Source organism: Thalassophryne amazonica, chromosome 16, assembly GCF_902500255.1.
Source record: "Thalassophryne amazonica chromosome 16, fThaAma1.1, whole genome shotgun sequence".
In the NCBI taxonomy this organism is placed as follows: domain Eukaryota; kingdom Metazoa; phylum Chordata; class Actinopteri; order Batrachoidiformes; family Batrachoididae; genus Thalassophryne; species Thalassophryne amazonica.
This window is the reverse complement of record NC_047118.1, coordinates 31,631,968-31,658,888: the sequence shown is the minus strand read 5'-3', so window position 1 is coordinate 31,658,888 and position 26,921 is coordinate 31,631,968. Positions and strand designations below refer to the sequence as shown.

The 26,921-nt window shown below is 44.1% G+C and overlaps 1 protein-coding gene across 2 annotated transcripts in view; it reads left to right on the top strand.

Annotated features, from left to right (window-relative positions):
- atp2a1 (ATPase sarcoplasmic/endoplasmic reticulum Ca2+ transporting 1) overlaps nucleotides 1-26,921 on the top strand; it is a 55,393-nt gene that overhangs the window by 6,282 nt on the left and 22,190 nt on the right. For both annotated transcript variants that reach the window (XM_034189804.1, XM_034189805.1), the window contains exons 4-9: nucleotides 2,857-2,961; nucleotides 13,714-13,852; nucleotides 21,697-21,777; nucleotides 21,857-21,942; nucleotides 22,914-23,069; nucleotides 23,152-23,293. In XM_034189804.1, the coding sequence (XP_034045695.1) occupies nucleotides 2,857-2,961; nucleotides 13,714-13,852; nucleotides 21,697-21,777; nucleotides 21,857-21,942; nucleotides 22,914-23,069; nucleotides 23,152-23,293 (709 nt within the window). The remainder of the gene's footprint in view (nucleotides 1-2,856; nucleotides 2,962-13,713; nucleotides 13,853-21,696; nucleotides 21,778-21,856; nucleotides 21,943-22,913; nucleotides 23,070-23,151; nucleotides 23,294-26,921) is intronic.

Below are 26,921 nucleotides of genomic sequence, written 5' to 3'. Positions count from 1 at the left end.
AAGAATTACACAGATGTCAAAATGTAAAAATGCTCCAGTCATGTTAAAAACTATACTACATTATTTGTCTGATCATAAAGATTCCAAAAAGGTATAGTTTGGATTATCTATGACTGCATGTTCTGAAGTTATGGGGTAAAAACAACAGAAATGGTGAAAAAGGTCAGTTTCAGTTTGTACAGGGGTCAAAAGTTAAAGTTGCTCCAATTCCAGCAAAAAAACAAAAAAAAAAACAAATGCAAATTATTGTTTGGGTTAATAGGGTTCTAAAAATGGATAGCTTGCACCATGTGTCATGCTTAGGTATCATGGGTAACATATGTCACAAGTCATAGAATCCAATGGACGTTGACCTTGTTTGACCTTTATTTTGGAGACCAAACATTTAAAACAGTCAAAACTATTTCATTTATTAAGCCTTTTATTTCAGCCAATAACTTGCATCATTTTTTACTGAAATTGGAGCAACTTTAATGTTTGACGCCTGTACAAACTGTGCCTTTTTGGAATCGTTATGATCAGACAAATAATGTATAGTTTTTAACATGACTGGAGCGTTTTTACATCTTGACCTCTGTGTAATTCTTTATTGACCCCTGCCTGGCTATAACTACTACCCTGGGATGGTTATCATACATTTTTATGTAGGCCATGGTCCACTGAGGCTGGATTCTAAATGTCAGTTTGTCACCTTACGTGGTACCAAGTAGGCCAAAATTGATAAGTGGCTCATAGATGAGTAATTTCTTGGGTAGTGTCACAAAATAAAACTATGCACAAGGTGATTTTCAAAACCCTTTGAAAAAAGAGGGGTAATGATGCACCCTAACTTTGGGTCCTGAGGACCACAATTGGGAAACACGGGTCTAGATCAAACATCCAATTTTTCATTGTTCCAAAAGAAGAGGTAGTGTTTTGGTTTATTTACAGTGTGGAAGTGTTTTTGTGGATGATTAGGGCTTTAGGACCAATTACAAGAAGTTTAAGCAAATTAGTCTGTCATCGTTCACCTTATTAACCTCACCCAAACAAACAATGCCACAGCACTTTCACAGACTTTGACTTTGCGGACAGTGCTTTGATCCTTGTGGAAACAATGGATACCATGATTACTAGACTTGAGAAGCTGAGTGAGGAATCGGAGGCTCTGGGTTTGTGATTGTCCAAGATCAAGACTAAGAACCAGGCTTTCAATGACTTCCTGGATTCAACCCTCAGACGTGTATATGCATTTGGACAAACCATCAAAGTTGTTGAGAGATTTATTTACCTGAGCAGTGTTGTTCATGTCTCTGGGTCCTGGGCCTTTGAGATTGAGAGACATCTAAAAAGAGTTTATGGAGTCATGAGGCCTCTGGAGAGAGGTGTTTGGCGATGCCAGCACCTCTGCAGGAGAATGAAAGTCCAAGTCTTTAGGGCTCTGGGGCTTCCTGTCTTACTGAATGGTTGTGAGACTTGGATACTAACTAGTGACCAAAAATCAACAACTGGATGTCTTTGGTACCATATCTCTTAAGGTGATCCTTGGGTACCACTGGAATTACTTTCTGTCAAATTAATGTTTAGGAAGACTCAAATGAGGTGTAGCACTTGCATTGTGAGGACGGTATTTTGCCCATGTGGTATCTTGATGTCCAGGACCAAAACAACTGGAGAAGACCAAGGGGACACCTATGTTTCACATGGCAGAAAGATGGCTACTTTCAAGAAGTGAAGATGGATCTGCCAGGCAGAACCCCAGATGGTTTCATAGAGTTGTGGCTGTGCCTACATGGAATACCAGCACATGCTTTCAGACCTGACTTGACCAAAACAGAATTGTCTTGGCTCATTGGATCACTGGCATTCTTCTCCTCTGTTCCTGTTGGCAACAACAGTTTTTGCACAGCAAGGCTCTCCTTTAATCTCAGATGATGTTGTTGCTGCTAGTAGTTTTTTGTTTGTTTTATTTATTTGGCTACCCCCACTTGTTCAGTGTCCCCAGAGTGGATCCAGTAAAGATCCACACTGGGATTTGGCACAAGCTTTACATCGAATGCCCTTCCTCCTGACACACACTGAGAAACACACACAGTCCTTGTGCTGTTGTTGTCCCTGTAGTCTTCATTTTAAATACCTTCCCTTGAGTTGCCATCAACAATACGGTGTATTTTAGAAATAGGTGAGATGATACAATACCTGGTCAGATCAGGATGCTGAGGTATGCTAAGTGCTCCTACAGGAGGATGGGTGGATGTACTGATGGTTCTCCTTACTGTTGGTCTCTTTCTCTCTGGTTATGTCTGTGCTTCGCTGGCCTGCAACTAATCTGTGTCAATGTCAATACGAACCTTTCCGAAACAGATCTGCATTAGCAACACGGAACTGCTGCTCACAAGGTTGTGTACACATGGATTTAGACTGCAGATGGTTGAAAATGTCACATATAGAGGCACGGGAAGGGAAAATGTACTGAAAGAAAGGCATAAAATAAATTACAATATTAGTGTGCATGACAAGGTTCATAATAAGAAAGTTTGAAATTTTTCCCCTACGGTGCACAGTCTGCTCTATCACCGGCCACTAGTCTATCACAGGGCCGACACATACAAACATATTCAAACCTACAGTCAACCCATGCAAACCCCACACAGAAAGGACCAGATCCTATGGGAACCTGGGACCTTCTCTCTGTGAAGTACAGCAGCAGTGCTAAACAGTAATCCACCATACTACCCAATGTACACCATGTAATTGTAATTTATTTATTTGTTTTATGAATTTGTTGGGTACAAGTTTCGTGGGACTGTACTTTATGCTAACAGTGATAATGTCAATAATGTTTGCAGTACATAACTCTCCTCGCTTCTTGCCCAGGTTCTGGCTTGGTTTGAAGAAGGCGAGGAAACAGTCACTGCCTTTGTCGAGCCCTTCGTCATCCTTCTTATCCTCATCGCCAATGCCGTGGTTGGTGTCTGGCAGGTGAGTGAGCAGATCCTCATGTGCACACATACGGGTGCCAACAACCACCACAAGGACACATACTTGCCCCCTGAACGCCATCTTTTACACATACTCAAATAGACACCTACACTTAGCAACAGTCACGCAATAAATCACAAAGAACAGCGGCTCGTTCGGCTTGCAATCTGTGTCCTTTAGTGTGAGCACGCACGCCTCCCTGAGCATGGCCTGTCGGCTCAAAGTTCAAGGGAAGCCAGAATGAGAAGCATAACGTCAGAAAGAGGTGAAAAGGTGAAAGGTTAAACCAATGGGAGGGGAATCGGTGATGCTTTCAAGGCACATAATACAGTCTGGTTTGTTATAGTCAATACTGTGTAACCCACAGTAAAAAAAATATTGGGAGGGGATTGGGGGGCTTTAGTTATTTGGAAACTATGCACAAGGATTCACACATGGGCAGTATGGGTGGAAAAGAAGAACTGGGGAGGACGGGTTAAATTGGGCTTTACACTTTGAGGCTGTTGGGGGTAGCCTCTGACGGAACCACCGGTTCAACACCTGAGGCTGTGATGACGGCGAGACGCCTGCACACACACACACCAGCTCAAAATACTCTCTGAAGGTCTACAAAGCGCTATATCATACTATTTGTTCATACTGTTTGTTTACAATTTGTTCTTCCTCTCCTCCCAGTTCTTTGGCCAGATTTCCACCAAACTTGGTATGTAGATTAAGGCTGAGCCAGAATTGCCCTTATAGGCTATTTTTTAACAAAGGTCAATGTCATTGGGGTCAAAGGTCTACATTTTTTTATTTTTTTATTTTTCACTTGGTTGTCCAACAAACGTACACATATGTACAGTAGTGTTCAGAGTAACAGTAGTGCTATGTGACTAAAAAGATTAATCCAGGTTTTGAGTATACAAGGTCTGTCAATAAAGTATAGGTCCTTTTTATTTTTTTCAAAAACTATATGGATTTCATTCATATGTTTTTACGTCAGACATGCTAGAACCCTCGTGCGCATGCGTGAGTTTTTCCACGCCTGTCGGTGATGTCATTCACCTGTGAGCACTCCTTGTGGGAGGAGTCGTCCAACCCCTCGTCGGAATTCCTTTGTCTGAGAAGTTGCTGAGAGACTGGCGCTTTGTTTGATCAAAATTTTTTCTAAACCTGTGAGACACATCGAAGTGGACACGGATCGAAAAATTAAGCTGGTTTTTGGTGAAAATTTTAACAGCTGATGAGAGATTTTGAGGTGATACTGTCACTTTAAGGACTTCCCACTGTGCGAGACGTCGCGCAGCGCTCTCAGGCGCCGTCGTCAGCCTGTTTCAAGCTGAAAACCTCCACATTTCAGGCTCTATTGATCCAGGACGTCGTGAGAGAACAGAGAAGTTTCAGAAGAAGTCAGTTTCAGCATTTTATCCAGATATTCCACTGTTAAAGGAGATTTTTTTAATGAATAACGGCGCCTGAGAGTGCTGCACGGCGTCTCGCTCCGTGGGAAGTCCTTAAAGCGACAGTATCACCTCAAAATCGCTCATCAGCCGTTAAAATTTTCACCGAAAACCAGCTTAACTTTTCGAACCGTGTCCACTTCGATGTGTCTCACAGGTTTAGAAAAAATTTTGATCAAACAAAGCGCCAGTCTCTCAGCAACTTCTCAGACAAAGGAATTCCGACGAGGGTCTGGACGAATCCTCGCCCAAGGAGTGCTCACAGGCGAATGACGTCACCGACAGGCGTGGAAAAACTCAAGCACGAGGGTTCAAGCATGTCTGACGTAAAAACATATGAATGAAATCCATATAGTTTTTGAAAAAAATAAAAAGGACCTATACTTTATTGACAGCCCTCGTATTTCTTATTGTTACATGGGAAACAAGGTACCAGTAGATTCAGTAGATTCTCACAAATCCAACAAGACCAAGCATTCATGATATGCACACTCTTAAGGCTATGAAATTGGGCTATTAGTAAAAAAAGTAGAAAAGGGGGTGTTCACAATAATAGTAGTGTGGCATTCAGTCAGATGCCTGTGTGAAGCTAATTTATTTGCAAGAATCCCTCACAAAGTCCCTCTGTTAAATAAAAGACGTGCAGAAGAGGTTACAATTTACCAAAGAACACATCAACGGGCCTAAAGAGAAATGGAGGAATATTTTGTGGACTGATGAGAGTAAAATTGTTCTTTTTGGGTCCAAGGGCCGCAGACAGTTTGTGAGACGACGATGGTGGTGCAAGCATCATGATAAGGGCATGTTTCTCCTACTATGGGGTTGGGCCTATATATCGCATACCAGGTATCATGGATCAGTTTGGATATGTCAAAATACTTGAAGAGGTCATGTTGACAATGACCCCAAGCACACTAGTAAACTAGCAAAATCTTGGTTCCAAACCAACAAAATTAATGCCTCGCAGATGTGAAGAAATCATGAAAAACTGTGGTTATACAACTACATACTAGTTTAGTGATTCACAGGATTGCTAAAAAAGCAGTTTGAACATAATAATTTTGAGTTTGTAGCGTCAACAGCAGATGCTACTATTATTGTGAACACCCCCTTTTCTACTTTTTTTTACTAAAAGCCCAATTTCATAGCCTTAAGAGTGTGCATATCATGAATGCTTGGTCTTGTTGGATTTGTGAGAATCTACTGAATCTACTGGTACCTTGTTTCCCATATAACAATAAGAAATATACTCAAAACCTGGATTAATCTTTTTAGTCACATAGCACTACTATTATTCTGAACACTACTGTAGGTGAATTGTGGAATTGCAAAGGTGAGACAGACCACATTTACTAATGGCCAGGCACTGGGTTCAAAGTCATTGCCATAAAAGGCCAACATGTTGTGTGGGCCGCTGAAGAGGAGGTACTGCTGGCCCACCACCACCAGAGGGCACCCTGCCTGGAGTGCGGGCTCCAGGCACCAGAGGGCACTGCCGCCTCACAGGAGCAGCCGGGGTGACAGCTGTCACCTACGGCAGCTGTTACCAATCATCTGATCCGCATCGGTATATCAGCAAGACGTCATCTCCACCTCTTTGCCGAGATATCGCTCTACCGAGGAGGTAACGTATCCAGCCAATTGTGTTGTCTTTTTTGACCATCAATACTTTTTTTGCCTTGCGCAGATAGTGAGTAGAACAGCAGGAGACTGTATTGGACCATTCGGATAAGTACTCACATTCCTGCACTAACAGTGTTTTCCTGACGAGAGGTGGAGGTGACTTTTCCACCATACGTGTTGCTGGGTGCAGGCGCACCCACATCTGACTGTTTCTGTTCCTCGCCAGCAGTACCAGATCCGACAAGCGGAGGCAGTGGCCACCTGGGAGTTCGGGACTTGGCGGCTCCAGTATTCCCGGGGTTCGGTGGCGGAGGAAATCGTGTGGTTCCGGTTCTGCTTTGGACAGACGTCTTCTATCTTCGAGCCTGCCCACATGACACCTTTGTGATTCGACTTTATTGTCTATTATTGTAATCGGTTGTGTTTGTTGTGCTTATTTCACAACAGTAAAAGTGCTATTTGACTTCCTCCATTGTCCGTTCATTTGCGCCCCCTGTTGTGGGTCCGTGTTCCTATACTTTCACAACAGGATATCTCGGCCAACATCATGGATCCCGAGGGGCGTCAACCGGCTGTTGAACGGCCAATGGAAGAACAGGGCGCACAGGCGTCTGCAGGAGGAATGATCGGTGAGTTGCAGCGAATCCTCACCGCCTTCATGGCTCGGTTGGATCTAATGACCGAGCAGAACGTCCTCCTTAACCGCAGGGTGGAGGCTCTCGCCGCGCAGGTGGAAGCGCGCCCTCAGGGCGCTGCTGCGGCTCTCCCTCCTGTCGACCCTGTGCGTAACAGTGACGTTCCACAGGTCGTTCAACGACCCCTCCCACCTTCCCCGGAAGCATACATAAGCCCTCCAGAGCCGTACGGGGGTTGTGTGGAGACGTGCGCGGACTTTCTTATGCAGTGTTCGCTCGTCTTCGCACAACGACCCATCATGTACGCGACTGATGCCAGCAAAATAGCTTATGTGATAAATCTGCTTCGCGGTGAGGCACGCGCTTGGGCTACAGCGCTCTGGGAGCAAAATTCACGGCTCCTTCAGACATATGATGGGTTTGTGAGGGAGTTCAGAACAGTGTTCGATCACCCAAATAGAGGAGAGACCGCTTCAGCCGTGCTGCTGTCAATGAGACGGGGCGCCGGAGCGCAGCTGCTTATGCAGTCGACTTCCGCATCGCGGCTGCGAGGTCTGGCTGGAATAGCACTGCCCTCCGCGCCGCCTTCGTAAACGGACTGTCGTTGGTTCTGAAGGAGCACCTGGTGGCTAAGGACGAACCGCGGGATTTAGATGTGCTTATTGATCTCGTTATACGATTAGACAATCGGTTAGAAGAACGCCGTCGGGAACGAGACGAAGGGCGTGGCCGGGCACGCGCCGTCCCTCTCCCTTCTAGCTCCGACCGAGCTCCGCCCTCCCCACGCTCCACGGCCCCTATGCTCCGTGTGGTCACAGCTCCCCCTGCTGATGAAGCTATGGACACGAGCAGGGCCACATTTAGACCACCAGATAGAAAGAGGAGGCTGGTCCGCGGAGCGTGCTTTGTTTGTGGCTCGATAAAGCATCAGGTGAGGGACTGCCCCGAGCGGTTAAACACCAACGCCCGCCCCTAGAAACTGGGCTAGGGGTGGGCCAAGACATTCACGTGGGACACACCCATATTGCCACACGACTCCCGGTTACAATCCTTTATGAGGATTTAACCCTTCAGGCCCCAGTACTGGTGGACACGGGCTCTGAAGGGAATTTGCTAGACAGCAAATGGGCCAGGGAGGCAGGGCTCCCTCTGGTGGCACTTACTTCACCTGTGCAAGTACGGGCACTAGATGGCTCCCTACTCCCTTTAATCACACATAAGACACCTCCAGTAACTCTGGTGGTGTCAGGGAACCACCGGGAGGAGATCGAGTTTTTTGTGACTCCTGCCACCTCCCGCGTGATTCTCGGGTTCCCCTGGATGTTAAAACACAATCCCCGGATCGATTGGCCGTCCGGGGTAGTGGTTCAGTGGAGCGAGACCTGCCATCGGGTATGTTTAGGTTCCTCGGTTCCTCCCGGTTCCCAGGCTAAGGAGGAGGTCAGAGTCCCGCCCAATCTCGGGACAGTGCCGGTGGAGTACCATGACCTTGTGGACGTGTTCAGTAAGGATCTGGCGCTCACCCTTCCCCCGCACCGCCCGTATGATTGTGCCATTGATTTTCCAGGCGTTGAGTTTCCCTCCAGCAGGCTGTACAACCTCTCACGACCTGAGCGCGAATCAATGGAGACCTACATCCGGGACTCTTTAGCTGCCGGGTTGATCCGGAATTCCACCTCCCCGATGGGTGCAGGTTTCTTTTTTGTGGGGAAAAAGGATGGCAGACTACGTCCATGCATTGATTACAGGGGGCTGAACGAAATCACGGTTCGTAACCGATACCCATTGCCCTTGTTGGATTCAGTGTTCACGCCCCTGCATGGAGCCCAAATGTTCACTAAGCTAGATCTTAGAAATGCGTATCACCTGGTTCGGATCCGGAAGGGAGACGAGTGGAAGACGGCATTTAACACCCCCTTAGGTCACTTTGAGTACCTGGTCATGCCGTTCGGTCTTACAAACGCCCCCGCGATGTTCCAAGCATTGGTTAATGATGTCTTGCGGGATTTCCTGCACCGATTCGTCTTCGTATATCTGGACGATATACTCATCTTTTCTCCGGATCCTGAGACCCATGTCCGGCATGTACGTCAGGTCCTGCAGCGGTTGTTGGAGAACCGGCTGTTTGTGAAGGGCGAGAAGTGCGAGTTCCACCGCACTTCTTTGTCCTTCCTGGGGTTTATCATCTCCCCTAACTCCGTCGCTCCTGATCCGGCCAAGGTCGCGGCGGTGAGAGACTGGCCCCAACCTACCAGCGTAGGAAACTGCAACAGTTCCTCGGCTTTGCGAATTTCTACAGGAGGTTCATTAAGGGCTACAGTCAGGTAGTTAGCCCCCTGACAGCCCTGACCTCACCAAAAGTCCATTTCACCTGGTCGGATCGTTGCGATGCCGCGTTCAAGGAGTTGAAACGGCGCTTCTCGTCTGCACCTGTTCTGGTGCAGCCCGATCCTAGTCGCCAGTTAGTGGTTGAAGTGGACGCCTCGGACTCAGGGATAGGAGCTGTGCTTTCCCAGAGCGGGAAGACCGATAAGGTCCTTCACCCGTGTGCCTATTTTTCCCGCAGGTTGACCCCGGCCGAACAGAACTATGACGTCGGCAATCGAGAACTCCTTGCGGTGAAAGAGGCTCTTGAAGAGTGGAGACATCTGTTGGAGGAAACGTCCGTGCCATTCACGGTTTTCACTGACCACCGGAACCTGGAGTATATCAGGACCGCCAAGCGGCTGAACCCCAGGCAAGCCCGCTGGTCACTGTTCTTCGGCCGTTTTGACTTCCGGATCACCTACCGTCCCGGGACCAAAAACCAGAGATCGGATGCCTTGTCCCGGGTACATGAAGAAGAAGTCAAAGCGGAGTTGTCGGATCCACCGGAACCCATCATCCCGGAGTCCGCTATCATGGCCACCCTCACCTGGGACGTAGAGAGAACCGTCCGGGAGGCCCTGGCACGAAGCCCGGACCCCGGAACTGGGCCGAAGAACAGACTCTACATCCCACCAGAGGCTAGGGCTGCAGTCCTGGACTTCTGTCACGGCTCCAAGCTCTCCTGTCATCCAGGGGTGCGAAGAACCGTGGCAGTTGTCCGGCAGCGCTTCTGGTGGGCGTCCCTAGAGGCCGACGTCCGGGATTATATCCAGGCGTGCACCACCTGCGCCAGGGGCAAGGCTGATCATCGCAGGGCTTCGGGACTGCTCCAGCCGCTGCCCGTGCCTCATCGCCCCTGGTCCCACATCGGCCTGGATTTTGTCACGGGCCTCCCGCCGTCCCAGGGCAACACCACCATCCTCACGATAGTGGACCGATTCTCCAAGGCGGCCCACTTCGTGGCCCTCCCGAAGCTCCCGACTGCCCAGGAGACAGCGGACCTCCTGGTCCACCACGTCGTCCGGCTGCATGGGATTCCAACAGACATCGTCTCCGATCGCGGTCCCCAGTTCTCCTCGCAAGTCTGGAGGAGCTTCTGCCGGGAACTGGGGGCCACGGTGAGTCTCTCATCCGGGTATCATCCCCAGACCAACGGGCAAGCAGAACGGGCCAATCAGGAGGTGGAACAGGCCCTGCGTTGCGTGACGGCCGCGCACCCGGCGGCCTGGAGTACCCATTTGGTCTGGATCGAGTATGCCCATAACAGCCAGGTGTCGTCAGCCACCGGCCTCTCCCCTTTTGAGGTGTGTCTGGGGTACCAGCCTCCGTTGTTTCCGGTGGTTAAGGGAGAGGTCGGTGTGCCCTCGGTCCAGGCCCACCTGCGGAAATGCCGTCGGGTGTGGCGTGCCGCCCGTTCTGCTTTGCTGAGGGCCCGGATGAGGACGAAAGCCCATGCAGACCGTCGGCGGACCCCGGCTCCTACGTATCGGCCAGGGCAGGAAGTGTGGTTGTCAACAAAGGACATTCCCCTCCAAGTGGACTCACCTAAACTGCAGGATCGGTACATCGGTCCATTCAAAATCCTCAAGGTCATCAGTCCAGCCGCGGTGAGGCTTCAGCTTCCGGCCTCACTGCGGATCCATCCCGTTTTCCATGTGTCCCGGATTAAGCCGCATCACACCTCACCCCTCTGTACTCCGGGTCCGGCACCACCTCCTGCGCAGATCATCGATGGCGAGCCGGCTTGGACTGTGCGCCGGCTCTTGGATGTCCGTAGGATGGGCCGGGGCTTCCAGTATTTGGTGGACTGGGAGGGGTACAGACCCGAAGAACGCTCCTGGGTGAAGAGGAGCTTCATCCTGGACCCGGCCCTCCTGGCCGATTTCTACCGCCGCCACCCGGACAAGCCTGGTCGGGCGCCAGGTGGCGCCCGTTGAGGGGGGGGTCCTGTTGTGTGGGCCGCTGAAGAGGAGGTACTGCTGGCCCACCACCACCAGAGGGCACCCTGCCTGGAGTGCGGGCTCCAGGCACCAGAGGGCGCTGCCGCCTCACAGGAGCAGCCGGGGTGACAGCTGTCACCTACGGCAGCTGTTACCAATCATCTGATCCGCATCGGTATATCAGCAAGACATCATCTCCACCTCTTTGCCGAGATATCGCTCTACCGAGGAGGTAACGTATCCAGCCAATTGTGTTGTCTTTTTTGACCATCAATACTTTTTTTGCCTTGCGCAGATAGTGAGTAGAACAGCAGGAGACTGTATTGGACCATTCGGATAAGTACTCACATTCCTGCACTAACAGTGTTTTCCTGACGAGAGGTGGAGGTGGTTTTTCCACCATACGTGTTGCTGGGTGCAGGCGCACCCACATCTGACTGTTTCTGTTCCTCGCCAGCAGTACCAGATCCGACAAGCGGAGGCAGTGGCCACCTGGGAGTTCGGGACTTGGCGGCTCCAGTATTCCCGGGGTTCGGTGGCGGAGGAAATCGTGTGGTTCCGGTTCTGCTTTGGACAGACGTCTTCTATCTTCGAGCCTGCCCACATGACACCTTTGTGATTCGACTTTATTGTCTATTATTGTAATCGGTTGTGTTTGTTGTGCTTATTTCACAACAGTAAAAGTGCTATTTGACTTCCTCCATTGTCCGTTCATTTGCGCCCCCTGTTGTGGGTCCGTGTTCCTACACTTTCACAACACAACATTTATGTTTTTAACTCTGATTTGCATCAAACTTGCCACATAAACATTGAATTTGCAAAAGGTCAATCATTAGGGTCCATGATCATGTCTGCCTGTTTCTTCGTTGGCCTACATCTCACAGGTTTCTACCAAACCTGGTATATCAATGAAAATTGACCTTAGAGTTCATTTCAGCAAAGGTCAAGCTCAAAGAATCTGATTTTCAACCCGATTTGAACCAAATGTGGCACATACTTAGGTGGATTCCAGAATTGCTCTGGCACATACATACACACACAGTATATGTATATACTATATGTCTGTATGTCATACTGTGACCTCTGTGACATACTATATGTCACAGAGGTCACATCTGTAGTCTTGATTGCTCTTTGAGACAGACTTGTGCTGTGTGTTTGTGTGTGTCTCTGTCTTAAATTGTCTGTGGGAGTAGCTCAGGGGGATATGAGTTGGGCTACCAATATGTAGACGTGTGCCCATATCCGCGAAGCAACTCAAAGTCCTCTCAAAGAGCTCCTAACTTGGCTTAATATGTCCTGGCAAGGAATCTTAGCCTACGAGTGAGCCAGCAGGTGTCTGAGAGCAACTCTGAGCAAGGAGTGGACAGAAACTCCTATCTTTGTGAGGACACGGGGTTGACCCCGTTGCTAGGAATGACGCAGTCCTCTAAGACCTGTGATTGATTGTGATGGAAAGGGGAGGAGAAATTTTAAAAATGTGCTCCACCCTCCTACTCATGAATGGACAGTGAAATCAACCAATCATATAAACTGAACTGCATTAAGACGTATAATCGTGAGGATAATTTAATGTTATGATGATGAAACAGCAAAATCTGCCTTCCTCTGTCTTTACCACCATCTCCTCCGCTTAATGCCTGGTCCACATGGAAAGATAATTATGCCAATTTCGGATCCGATCTTCCCCTTCCAATAATCTTAAGGACACCCCAACTATCATGATGGCTCTAAAGATAATCCTTCAGCTATTCCTGCCATGTGTGGTACATGAACAGTGCTCTAGTCTGCTCTGAAGGATGTCAGGAGCGCTCAGGAGCGTGAGGTGATGGATGCACGGGGCAGAATCCAAAATCAAAACGGCTTTTATGGCGCACCAGAAAGTCCGGTGGTCGTGCTGTCTCCACTCCTTTAAAGAGCGCCTTTTCTTTTTGTATTGTTTTTTCCTCTGTTGTAAATAGTCCCCAAACTATCACCGTCTGTTTACTCTCAAGTCACGTTTAATCTCGAGAGATTTTGTGAGATTTCCCATGTGACCTGGGAATGTTTGTGTGTGAAATCTGTTCGTGTGTGGTGTGTTGTCTTGACCGTGTGGCTGCACACCACACACTGTATGAAAGTTTTAAAACTGTTACGTCTATGATTTTTTTTTTTTTATCTCCATGTGTGTGGTCTCTCGGGCATTGGAAACCTACCAAGAATTTTGAAATCTTGCTGTGTGAACCAGGCATTAGACACTCTTAGGCTTCTTAAAAGTCCTCCTCCCTCCTCTTACCAGTTTGGCACCTTAGGGCGTAAGGTGCTTTGAGGACAACTTTCATCTTATCAAGGGAAAATTCTAAGAAATGTTTAAGAATTAAAGGAATGCTATGATTTTTCTTAGAATAACGTCACTAGGAGCTATTTTTAAACCTTAGGCTGCTTCGTGGATACAGGCCCTGGATTTGGTTCCTAGTCATCTACCTGTCTGTGATATTGGACAAGACATGGGTTCTGGTCCAAGGTGACCACCAGTGGGTCTCCATTTTTAAGATACAACGCTAATTGACATGTATAAATTCTTTGCTTTTCACGGATAAGTACTACAGTGGGCACTCTAATTTCTGTTGCTCTGCATGAAAAAAAAAGATCTTTAATAGTTCCAGTGTAAAGTGAGATCGGTTCTAACACCTGCTGCAAGTGCTAACAAGATACATAGATGAGAATCATATTTAAATGTGTTTTATACATATTTTTTTGCAACAGGAGCGCAATGCAGAAAGCGCCATTGAGGCTCTGAAAGAATATGAGCCAGAGATGGGGAAGGTTTACCGGGCAGACAGGAAGAGCGTGCAAAGAATCAAGGCCAGGGAGATGGTTCCTGGTGACGTGGTGGAAGTCTCTGGTAAGCTTTTTCCTCCACTGCATGGTTATAGATTGGTATCGTATCTGTAAAAATGCACCAGATAACTGATATTAGATGACTGGGAAAGTGTGTAATATGACACTTTTCAAAACGTGACGTTTATTTTTCATATATTATTTAAGGATATGATTCCTTCTTTATGTTCTCTAATGCCATATACCAACACAGTGCAGAGTAGCTACCTAAACTCTGTAAGGGAGATAGAGTATCTCGTCAATAGTTTTACATCCTCATTGAAGACAACTTTGGATGCTGTAGCTCCTCTGAAAAAGAGAGCTTTAAATCAGAAGTGTCTGACTCCGTGGTATAACTCACAAACTCGTAGCTTAAAGCAGATAACCCGTAAGTTGGAGGGGAAATGGCGTCTCACTAATTTAGAAGATCTTCACTTAGCCTGGAAAAAGAGTCTGTTGCTCTATAAAAAAGCCCTCCGTAAAGCTAGGACATCTTTCTACTCATCACTAATTGAAGAAAATAAGAACAACCCCAGGTTTCTTTTCAGCACTGTTGCCAGGCTGACAAAGAGTCAGAGCTCTATTGAGCTGAGTATTCCATTAACTTTAACTAGTAATGACTTCATGACTTTCTTTGCTAACAAAATTTTAACTATTAGAGAAAAAATTACTCATAACCATCCCAAAGACATATCGTTATCTTTGGCTGCTTTCAGTGATGCCGGTATTTGGTTAGACTCTTTCTCTCCGATTGTTCTGTCTGAGTTATTTTCATTAGTTACTTCATCCAAACCATCAACATGTCTATTAGACCCCATTCCTACCAGGCTGCTCAAGGAAGCCCTACCATTATTTAATGCTTCGATCTTAAATATGATCAATCTATCTTTGTTAGTTGGCTATGTACCACAGGCTTTTAAGGTGGCAGTAATTAAGCCATTACTTAAAAAGCCATCACTTGACCCAGCTATCTTAGCTAATTATAGGCCAATCTCCAACCTTCCTTTTCTCTCAAAAATTCTTGAAAGGGTAGTTGTAAAACAGCTAACTGATCATCTGCAGAGGAATGGTCTATTTGAAGAGCTTCAGTCAGGTTTTAGAATTCATCATAGTACAGAAACAGCATTAGTGAAGGTTACAAATGATCTTCTTATGGCCTCGGACAGTGGACTCATCTCTGTGCTTGTTCTGTTAGACCTCAGTGCTGCTTTTGATACTGTTGACCATAAAATTTTATTACAGAGATTAGAGCATGCCATAGGTATTAAAGGCACTGCGCTGCGGTGGTTTGAATCATATTTGTCTAATAGATTACAATTTGTTCATGTAAATGGGGAATCTTCTTCACAGACTAAAGTTAATATGGAGTTCCACAAGGTTCTGTGCTAGGACCAATTTTATTCACTTTATACATGCTTCCCTTAGGCAGTATTATTAGACGGTATTGCTTAAATTTTCATTGTTACGCAGATGATACCCAGCTTTATCTATCCATGAAGCCAGAGGACACACACCAATTAGCTAAACTGCAGGATTGTCTTACAGACATAAAGACATGGATGACCTCTAATTTCCTGCTTTTAAACTCAGATAAAACTGAAGTTATTGTACTTGGCCCCACAAATCTTAGAAACATGGTGTCTAACCAGATCCTTACTCTGGATGGCATTACCCTGACCTCTAGTAATACTGTGAGAAATCTTGGAGTCATTTTTGATCAGGATATGTCATTCAAAGCGCATATTAAACAAATATGTAGGACTGCTTTTTTGCATTTACGCAATATCTCTAAAATCAGAAAGGTCTTGTCTCAGAGTGATGCTGAAAAACTAATTCATGCATTTATTTCCTCTAGGCTGGACTATTGTAATTCATTATTATCAGGTTGTCCTAAAAGTTCCCTAAAAAGCCTTCAGTTAATTCAAAATGCTGCAGCTAGAGTACTGACGGGGACTAGAAGGAGAGAGCATATCTCACCCATATTGGCCTCTCTTCATTGGCTTCCTGTTAATTCTAGAATAGAATTTAAAATTCTTCTTCTTACTTATAAGGTTTTGAATAATCAGGTCCCATCTTATCTTAGGGACCTCGTAGTACCATATCACCCCAATAGAGCGCTTCGCTCTCAGACTGCAGGCTTACTTGTAGTTCCTAGGGTTTGTAAGAGTAGAATGGGAGGCAGAGCCTTCAGCTTTCAGGCTCCTCTCCTGTGGAACCAGCTCCCAATTCAGATCAGGGAGACAGACACCCTCTCTACTTTTAAGATTAGGCTTAAAACTTTCCTTTTTGCTAAAGCTTATAGTTAGGGCTGGATCAGGTGACCCTGAACCATCCCTTAGTTATGCTGCTATAGACGTAGACTGCTGGGGGGTTCCCATGATGCACTGTTTCTTTCTCTTTTTGCTCTGTATGCACCACTCTGCATTTAATCATTAGTGATCGATCTCTGCTCCCCTCCACAGCATGTCTTTTTCCTGGTTCTCTCCCTCAGCCCCAACCAGTCCCAGCAGAAGACTGCCCCTCCCTGAGCCTGGTTCTGCTGGAGGTTTCTTCCTGTTAAAAGGGAGTTTTTCCTTCCCACTGTAGCCAAGTGCTTGCTCACAGGGGGTCGTTTTGACCGTTGGGGTTTTACATAATTATTGTATGGCCTTGCCTTACAATATAAAGCGCCTTGGGGCAACTGTTTGTTGTGATTTGGCGCTATATAAAAAAATTGATTGATTGATTGATATATTATAGTGTTGATAAGCTGCATCACTCATTCTTGTAACTGATGGACTGTTGTGGTGTAAATTACACAGTAAAGGTCCACAACACAAATGTCATTTTTGGTGACAATTTTAATGAGAAAGTCATACACTCAGAATGTGTTTATGAACACACCACAGTCAAACAATAAACAAAGGCATTTGTCTGTTTGTTTATTTGTTTGTTTTTCCTGGTGTTTTGAAATGTCATAATCCTTGTAGTTTTTGGCTACATTTTTGGCTACATTCAGAATCTTTTCCCTTATGTGTATTAGTATTTTGGCTGTGTTCACATTACAGGCTAAAGAGGCCCAGATTCAATCTTTTCCCTTACATCTATTAGTATTTTGGCTGTGTTCACATTACAGGCTGAAGAGGCCCAGATTCAATCTTTTCCCTTACATCTATTAGTATTTTGGCTGTGTTCACATTACAGGCTGAAGCGGCCTAGATTCAATCTTTTCCCTTACATCTATTAGTATTTTGGCTGTGTTCACATTACAGGCTGAAGCGGCCTAGATTCAATCTTTTTCCTTACATGTATTAGTATTTTGGCTGTGTTCATATTACAAGCTGAAGGTGCTCACATTTGATCTTTTTCCTTGCATGTATTGGTTGGTTTTCTGAGTACTGTGAATTCTCGTAGGGTAAGGCACCTTGACACTTGAACAAATTTGATCACAACACTGACAGGCAATTCATCGTGCCAATGCGTGTCATTAGATGCTATGCTTAAAAAGCTACCTTGACACTTATATGAATTTGATCCCCCCACTGGCACGCAATCTGGTGTGCCAGTGAGTAAACCCATTGTAAACTGTGTGAGGCCCTGTGCACAATGGCACGCAGTGTTTGCAAATAGGTTGTGTAAAGCTGACAACTAGTTTCACATGAAATTTGTGTGCCAGAAATTTTGAACATTTCAAAATTTTCTTTGTGCATTAGCACGCAGCCTCGCACAAGTTTACTCATTCGCACGCAAGAATGCATCCAAGCATCAAGGTGGCTGTACGTATATTACCCCTGGCTTTTAATGTGAGAACAGCATGAAGCACTGAGTTTCACTGTAAACACCTTAATTAGTTCTGAGCAAACTGTTCCTGATATGGACGCATGTGACCCCTTTTAGATCCACGTTCACTATCAGTTAAACACTAAATGACATGTTTTCCCATTTGTGATCAGACTTGAGCAAGTTGGCAGACCTCAGAAAAACTGATTACCTAAAAAAAAATTTGTTTTATGTACTAAATAAAAATAAGTTATTAGAACTAAAATATTTGAAGTTAGTGTTGTATGCATCTTTTAATTTAGTTTTAAACCAGTTCACCCAAAAATCACTAGAAAGAAACTAAACTCAATTTAAGTTCAATTAAATGAGCAAAATTGTGTAAGGTCCCTGCGACAGACTAGAGTCCTGTCCAGGGTGTACTTGTCTCATGCCCTATGACTCTTGGGATAGGCTTCAAATAATACTCCTGGGAGTATTATTTGAATATTGCTTTTTGGTATGGAGGGAAAAACAGCTACACACACTCACACATATCTTTAGCTGCTTTATCCAGGATGGGGTCGCGGCTTGTTCTTACAGTACTAGGCGAGCTACGACCATTACCTTTGCACCCCCCTCCCCCAGGACTAAACCAAACCAACTTTTTTAGGTTCCTTAGAAGACCCGAAAACACAATCAGGATGTTCCCAAAAATAAAAACTGGCCTCAAGCCAGTTATCCAAGATGGCCACCACAATAGGTTTTTTTCCACTAAAACACCTTTAAACAACATATAAACAACTTTCTACTATGTATTTTAATGATAAGGGTCTATTGGCAGCCATTTTGGACGCCATTTTGAATCTTAAACCCATGAATGAATTTAGTTTAGGCACAAATGAGTTTGCTGTGACCTGCAATGGTCTTCCCATTGAATCTCTGTGATATCTAAGTTGTTTATATGTTGTTTAAAGGTGTTTTAGTGAAAAACCCCATTTTGGCGGCCATCTTGGGCGCCATCTTGGCTAACTGGCTTGAGGCCAGTTTTTATTTTTAGGAACATCCTGATTGTGTTTTGGGGTCATCTAAGGAACCTAAAAAAGTTGGTTTGGTTTAGTCCTGCAGGTGTAAAGGTAGGGGTCGTAGCTCCCCTAGTACAGTGCACATACTCATGCCACTTGATGGTGTATGTGAACAGTAATGATGTGAGCCACTTCAGACAGTCCAAAAGCCGCTTAATTTACCATAACGTAAATAACAGATCAAGAAGCTCAGCATCTGACAGCTACGGTTTAGTGGAGTTGCTTCTACACCTCAAAATAGTCCCACGCATTTCTTTGTGCGTGCACGTTTGTACGATCTGCAGTACAGAGGTGCAGACAACCTTGAGGACTAACACGGGTCCTTTTAAGGCAGCGACAGAAACATGGAGGAGGGAACTGAAGGAGCTTACTGTGGGAAGAAAAAAAAGAGAGTATAAATACACTTGATGTCTATCAGACCTGCTCATCGCTCTCTTTTCCTCTGTTTGCTGTGCACCTGTTCTTTTCACTTCACGACCTCCCCAAGGTCTCTATTCTCTCAGTGTGATTCTGACTGTGGCATCAGTTTTCAACAACAACACCATCCATCCAGAGTGTTAAAACCAGTCCATCAACCCCGGGTCTCCCGACACACACTCATCACACTGTAATGCAGTTTGGAGGCTCTGCTGCAGTCCAGCCGTCATGATACTGAGGCAACTGGCTATTTATACACAAACTAGAAGGACGCTAGGCAGAGCACGGACCTCTGCCAAGGGCCAGGCCCCCACTAATTTACGTTAAGCCACAAAATAAATTGTAATCCTAGGTATCACCCCCACCTGAATCCATGTCCACCAGATCCACATACTTTGGTTGATGATTGTTGATCTTTGATCATGTTAATTACTTTTGATCCTGATCATGCATTTTTGATCATCTTCCCCTTTTGAATCTAATAACCAATTTTTGATCCTGATTAATGACCTTTGAGCTTTATCACAGTTCTTTGATCCTGGTCACTCATCTGTGATCATGTTCCTGACCTTTGATCCTGATCACTGAGTTTTTATTCTTGATTGCTGAGCTTTGATCCTGAGTACTCCTCTTTGATCATGTTCCTGACGTTTGAACTTCACTCACTCATGACCACTGACCCTGATCACTTATCATTGGTCTTGATCACTAATCTTCGATGATGTTTTTGATCATCAATCCTAATCACTGAGTTTTGATCCTGATTCCTGAACTTTGAACTTTATCACTGAATATTGAACCTGATTAATGACCTTTGATTTTGATCCTGGTCACTTTTCTTTGATCATGATCCTTCTACAAGGTTCTGTGCTAGGACCAGTTTTATTCACTTTGTACATGCTTCCCTTAGGCAGTATTATTAGAAAGCACTGCTTAAATTTTCATTGTTACGCAGATGATACCCAGCTTTATCTATCCATGAAGCCAGAGGACACACACCAATTAGTTAAACTGCAGGAATGTCTTACAGACATAAAGACATGGATGACCTCTAATCTTAGAAACATGGTGTCTAACCAGATCCTTACTCTGGATGGCATTTCCCTGACCTCTAGTAGTACTGTGAGAACTCTTGGAGAAATTTTTGATCAGGATATGTCCTTCAATGCGCATATTAAGCAAATATGTAGGACTGCTTTTTTGCATTTGCGCAATATCTCTAAAATTAGAAAGGTCTTGTCTCAGAGTGATGCTGAAAAACTAATTCATGCATTTATTTCCTCTAGGCTGGACTATTGTAATTCATTATTATCAGGTTGTCCTAAAAGTTCCCTGAAAAGCCTTCAGTTAATTCAAAATGCTGCAGCTAGAGTACTGGCGGGGACTAGAAGGAGAGAGCATATCTCACCCATATTGGCTTCTCTTCATTGGCTTCCTGTTAATTCTAGAATCAAATTTAAAATTCTTCTTCTTACTTATAAGGTTTTGAATAATCAGGTCCCATCTTATCTTAGGGACCTCATAGTACCATATCACCCCAATAGAGCGCTTCGCTCTCAGACTGCAGGCTTACTTGTAGTTCCTAGGGTTTTTAAGAGTAGAATGAGAGGCAGAGCCGTCAGCTTTCAGGCTCCTCTCCTGTGGAACCAGCTCCCAATTCGGATCAGGGAGACAGACACCCTCTCTACTTTTAAGATTAGGCTTAAAACTTTCTCTTTTTGCTCTGTATGCACCACTCTGCATTTAATCATTAGTGATTGATCTCTGCTCCTCTCCACAGCATGTCTTTTCCCTGATTCTCTCCCTCAGCCCCAACCAGTCCTAGCAGAAGACTGCCCCTCCCTGAGCCTGGTTCTGCTGGAGGTTTCTTCCTGTTAAAAGGGAGTTTTTCCTTCCCACTGTCGCCAAATGCTTGCTCACAGGGGGTCGTTTTGACTGTTGGGGTTTTTCTGTAATTATTGTATGGCTTTTGCCTTACAATATAAAGCGCCTTGGGGCAACTGTTTGTTGTGATTTGGCGCTATATAAATAAAATTGATTTGATTTGATTCCTGATCTTTTGATCCTGACTGCTGAGCTTTGATCTTGATCACTCATATTTGATCATCTTCCTGAGATTTGAACTTGATCACCAAATTTTGATTCTGATTAATCACCATTGATCCTGATCACTGATTATGTTCCTCACCTTTGATCCTGATCAGAGTTTTGATCAGGACTGCTGACCTTTGGTCATGGTCATTCATCCTTGATTCACATAACTCATCTTTGATAATGTCCCTGGCCATTGATCCTCATCATTGTTTTTATCCTGACTGCTGACCTTTGGTCCTCACCCATCCCTCATCTTGATCACTTATCTTTGATTATGTTCTTGACCTTTGACCCTTATTACTAAGTTTTGATCCTGAGTTTTAGTCATTTTTTAAATTATTTCTGTATCCCATGATCCTGATCACTGGGATTTGATCCCGATTTCTGGCCTTTGATCCTGATCACAGATCTTTGTTCATCTTCCTGATTATTTGATCCTGATTGCTGATTTCTTTGAATAAATGTTTATCTGGCAGAATTTCTGGATGATAATGAAGCATGATTTGTTGTTTGTGTGTGTGTGCAATTTTGCCTTTAGTTGGAGACAAAGTTCCAGCTGACATCAGGATCATCTCCATCAAATCTACGACCCTGCGCGTGGACCAGTCCATTCTTACCGGTAGGCGTTCATGTAAACAAGAAAAAGGAGGCCTGTTTAACGTGTGCAGCCCTTCATCCTCGACATTTGTGTTTCTCAGGTGAGTCCGTTAGTGTGATTAAGCACACAGACGCTGTACCAGACCCCCGAGCTGTCAACCAGGACAAGAAGAACATGCTGTTCTCGGTGAGTCCTTCATGTGTTTTTTTTAATGAAGTCATAACTATGTTGAGTGATTCTACACTGTCATACTGTGATAATACAAAGTGGTCCCTTTGTTTAATTTTCCTCGGTTTAAAAAAAATCCAGACAATCAAAACTGACAAACCTAATTTTGATAAGTCTGAATATTTTCAATCCCACGCCTGTAGCCTTTGTGTGTGTGTGTGTGTGTGTGTGTGTGTGTGTGTGTGTGTGTGTGTGTGTGTGTGTGTGTGTGTGTGTGTGTGTGTGTGTGTGTGTGTGTGTGTGTGTGTGTGTGTGTGTGTGTGTGTGTGTGTGTGTGTGTCTAAACTTCTCTTTCTTTCTCAGTGGATCAATAGCAAAAACATATTGAAATGGCCAAATATTCCTATTCAGATTTTATTCAATTACATTATAAATTAAATTACATTATTAAATTACAACCGGATATTAAAATGTCTTTCTTCATGATTGCTTGTATTGACAATAATAAATGATTACATATTGAAATATTTAGATGTTGTTTATATAACTGGTCTACATCTCTTTCCAGAGGTTAAATAAAATTTACATAAGAATGAAACAATAACTAAATAGGAAACCATTAGGTTGTTATTTCAGATATCTTAAATATGATGTTTTTGTTTGAATAGTTTCAATACTTTGTTTTAATATATATTTTATATTTATTATACACAAACAATAAATACATTATATAGTCTTACACAGGAAACCACCTAAAGAATGTTATGTACTTTTTAAAGGTAAAAAGTTGTCACAATTTTTTCTTAATTATATTTATTTATATATAGTAAATGTTTAGCTATATATATATATATATATATATATATATATAATTATACACAAAAAATAATCATATTCCATACATCTTAAAGAACGAAGTCCAAAAACATATGTGGTGGTTTGAGATAAAATGTGATCTACTTTCTTCTTCATTATTAAACTGTGCTCAGGGCACAAACATTGCTGCGGGAAAAGCCGTCGGTATTGCGGTCGCCACAGGTGTCTCCACTGAGATCGGTAAGATTCGTGACCAGATGGCTGCCACCGAACAGGAGAAAACCCCTCTGCAGCAAAAACTGGACGAGTTTGGAGAGCAGCTCTCCAAGGTGGGTTAGGTGGACCTGATATCCTTAAACTGTCTCACACACAAAGACTGACGGCACCTCCCTCTGACCTGCTGACCTCCAGGTCATCTCCCTCATTTGTGTGGCTGTGTGGATAATCAACATTGGCCATTTCAATGACCCTGTCCACGGCGGATCCTGGATCCGTGGTGCCATCTACTATTTCAAGATTGCTGTGGCTCTGGCTGTGGCCGCTATCCCCGAAGGTAAACGCCCAGGATTAAGTTCTATTTTGTTGCCCAAGAAGATTAACATATCTGGAATTCTCATTGTGTGGCTTGTCGACGGTATACAACGCTGCAGCTCTTGACCCATTCATGAGAACAAATGGCTCCACTGTATAATAATAAACAGCGCTGTGTAGGTTTAACATCCCAAAGCAAGTTTAAAGACAAGGTTTCTTGTTAATATTAGACTTACAGTCTTAGAATTGCATTAGCACAAAAACTTTGGCTTTGGTGGCATGTGAAGGTAAACAACTAGACACCCACCACCAACACTACTACCATGCAACACGTCAAGTTGAGTGGCAAGTGTTTTGAACATGGCCAAAGCATTCTCCGAACCTGGAGAGTGCTGGCAACCGTTTGGCATTATGTGACGTATTTGTGGCAGTTAGTGGTGAGTCGTGTGGTGACAAGCACTACATATGCCTCCACGCATGACTTCTCTGTGAGAGTGGCTTCCATTTTTTTTTTTTTTTTTTGTGCATACCGTATTGAGCTGTCCCTGTGAAACCTTATGTACCTTCCCACTCTCGGAATGCAAGTTTATTGTGTTCCAAAACTAAAATGGTAATTGGATTATAGTTGTTTTTCTATTGTTCTGCAAACACATTGTCCCATCCGTCCTTGACATCACCACGTGTTAAGTAAACCAACTCTTGGCTCATACAACAAAGAGTCAATTTAGAGTCAAACAATATTCATTCAGGGTTTGGGGGGACTGGAGCCCATACCAGGAGTCACTGGGTGAGAGGCACTGTACACCCTGGACAGATCCCCATTCTACTGCTGGCTTAACTAATTATATATAGAGATATATATATATTATAAAGTTGTGCTCAAAATTTTACATACCCTGGCAGAATTTTTTTTTTTTTTTTTTTTTTTTTTTTTTTGGCCATTTTTCATAGAATATTAATGATAACAAAAACTTTTCTTTTTTACTCATGGTTAGTGGTTGGGTGAAGCCATTTATTGTCAAACAACTCTGTTTACTCTTTTTAAATCATAATGACAACAGAAACTACCCAAACAGGGCTGAAAACAGGGCTCCTTTTTTCAAAAGCCTCACACAATTATCCAAACACCACCCTCAATTTGCATAACTCCTAGACTGTTTGCAAAATGACACACTTCAGTCAAAACATATACACATATTTCAAAAACATACACATATTTATAAAAATGCTGTTTTGTTTTCATCCCACTAACACAGTATTCAAATGATCAGACACTACTGCAGTTACACACTACTGTGATCAATATAAAACACATTTGTAAAAACCTTATTTTAGGAAATAGCATGAGCTACACTTTTTTGCCAGACATTTTTATGTAAGGGATTATTTAGATGACAAAATATTGACAAACCCACAACATTCTTCATGATTACTTGAGGTATACAGAGAAAGTACACAAATACTATGAACGTACCAAGCACTGCACAACACTGATTCTGCAGAAAATATTTATTTCTTACTATACTCAGTTACAGTAACATATCAATCCACAATGAAAATCAGAACAAAATAGTAGTTTCTTACTACTGTAAAGTGTAGACAACAATCTGTAGACAAATAAAAATTACTGCATGAAGTACATACACTTACAGCAACTCTGAAGAAAAACAAAAGCAACAACAACAATTCTGTAACTAATCATTTTCTCTCCGTCTGGCTGGATCAGGCCATAGGATTTCATCCACATCACAGGCTATGTCTTCACTGGCAAGGCGCCGTTGGAAGAATTGCCTTGTGTGACGTATCCACCCCTGCACAGAAGCTGCTTCAATAAGATCACAGGCCTGCTCCATAGCCTGAATGAGGGGCAAACGGTCGTAGGGCTGAAGGTTGTATACCTTCCCCCGCCATGCAGAAAAAAACTCCTCAGTTGTGTTAAGGAAGGGGAAGTATGGTGGAAGGTATAAGACTGCATATTCAGGGTGCTCATGGAACCAATTCTGGACCAGAGCAGATCGGTGGAACGATACATTGTCCCAAACGACAATGTACTGCATGTGGTCCTCTTGGTTTAATGCTGTGATGATGTCATGTAATCTGTCAAGAAATGCAAGTATTAGATTGGCATTATAGGGTCCCAGATTTGCATGGCGGTGGAGGGCCCCATTTTGGGTAATGGCAGCGCAAAAGGTGATGTTACCCCCTCGCTGCCCTGGCACACTGGTAATTGCCCTGTGTCCAATTACATTTCTCCCTTCTTCTAGGTTTTGCAAGGTTAAATCCAGCCTCATCAACATATATAAATTCATGCTGGATTTCTTCAGCATCCATTTGCAAGACTCTCTGAAACACAGTAAAATACAATAGGACACTGTTCAGTATCTATTGTACAGGAATTATTCATGCAGAAAGGTTGTGTGCAGTGCACAATACCACACCATAGTAAGGTGAACACTACAAACCTCCACATACTCATTACGCAGATGTTTCACTCTCTGAATTTCTGTCAAATGGTACTCGATACCGTTGCTTCATGTGAACTTGTTTTTTTTTTTTTTGGTGGGGGGGGGGGGGGGGGGGTTGAGGATTCGGCTTAATGTTGACAGAGAGACTTGATGGATGTTATTGAAAATATTGTGATCATTGATGACATTGGCTTGGATTTCCCTCAGCCTGATATAATTGTTGGCTAAAACCATGTTTACAATGGCTGTCTCTTGTGCCCGAGTGAACGTGGGGCCCCTTCCACCTTGGTGTCCTCGACCCTCAATCCTATGTAGACAAAAAACACGTCACAGGAAAGGATATCAAAAGTGATGAGAAATACAGTAAGCTGCAGTTTCAATGTACTGTGCAGTTAGTTTACCTGTGTTCTGGACGAAATGTTCGAATTACTGTCGCTACAGTATTTCTGCTGAGATTTGGCTAAACTCTTAGTCCAGCTTCTCTCAGTGTCAGTCCATGGTTGATAACGTGGTCAATAAGTGTTGCACGGATTTCTTGAGTTAAATTTGGTCCTCGTCTTCTTTGTTCAGGTGCTATCATTTCTTCAGGTCCCTCTCTACCTCTTCCTCTATCTAGGCCTCTTCCTCTACCTCCTTCTTCTCCTCTTTGAGCTCCCCCTCTCATTCTCACTCTTCTTCTTCTAACTCCTTCCATTTTTGTTGAAGACTGGTGAACTCATCTGCTGCCTTTTATAGCACATACCTGAATGCTGTATTTTCAATTAAGCACATGTGCTTCCACACCTGGTGGATGTGATTATCCAATTTGTTCATTAGTGTGGTCATTGGCAAGACAGGGCTTTGTAATGAGAAGGAAGTAACCTCACAATCCTTATCTGTGTCTAAGGTATGAAAATGTGTGTAGAATTTTGCAAATCATTGTGTGTAATGTTTTGCAAAAAGTGTGAAGCTGAGTCTCTGTTTATTGTTGTGCAACTCTGGACAGGTGTTTTGCTTCTTGAGTGTAAAGATCTGTTGATTGTGTGAAAAAATTCATTTTAGTGTGTAAACAACTGTAATAAACTGTAATACCGTGTGCTGCCCCTTTAACATCAATGACAGCTTGGAGTCTTTAGTGATAGCTATGGACGAGGCTCTCTGATGGTGAAGCTGCCACTGAATATGTCTTGGACTTTATTTACATCA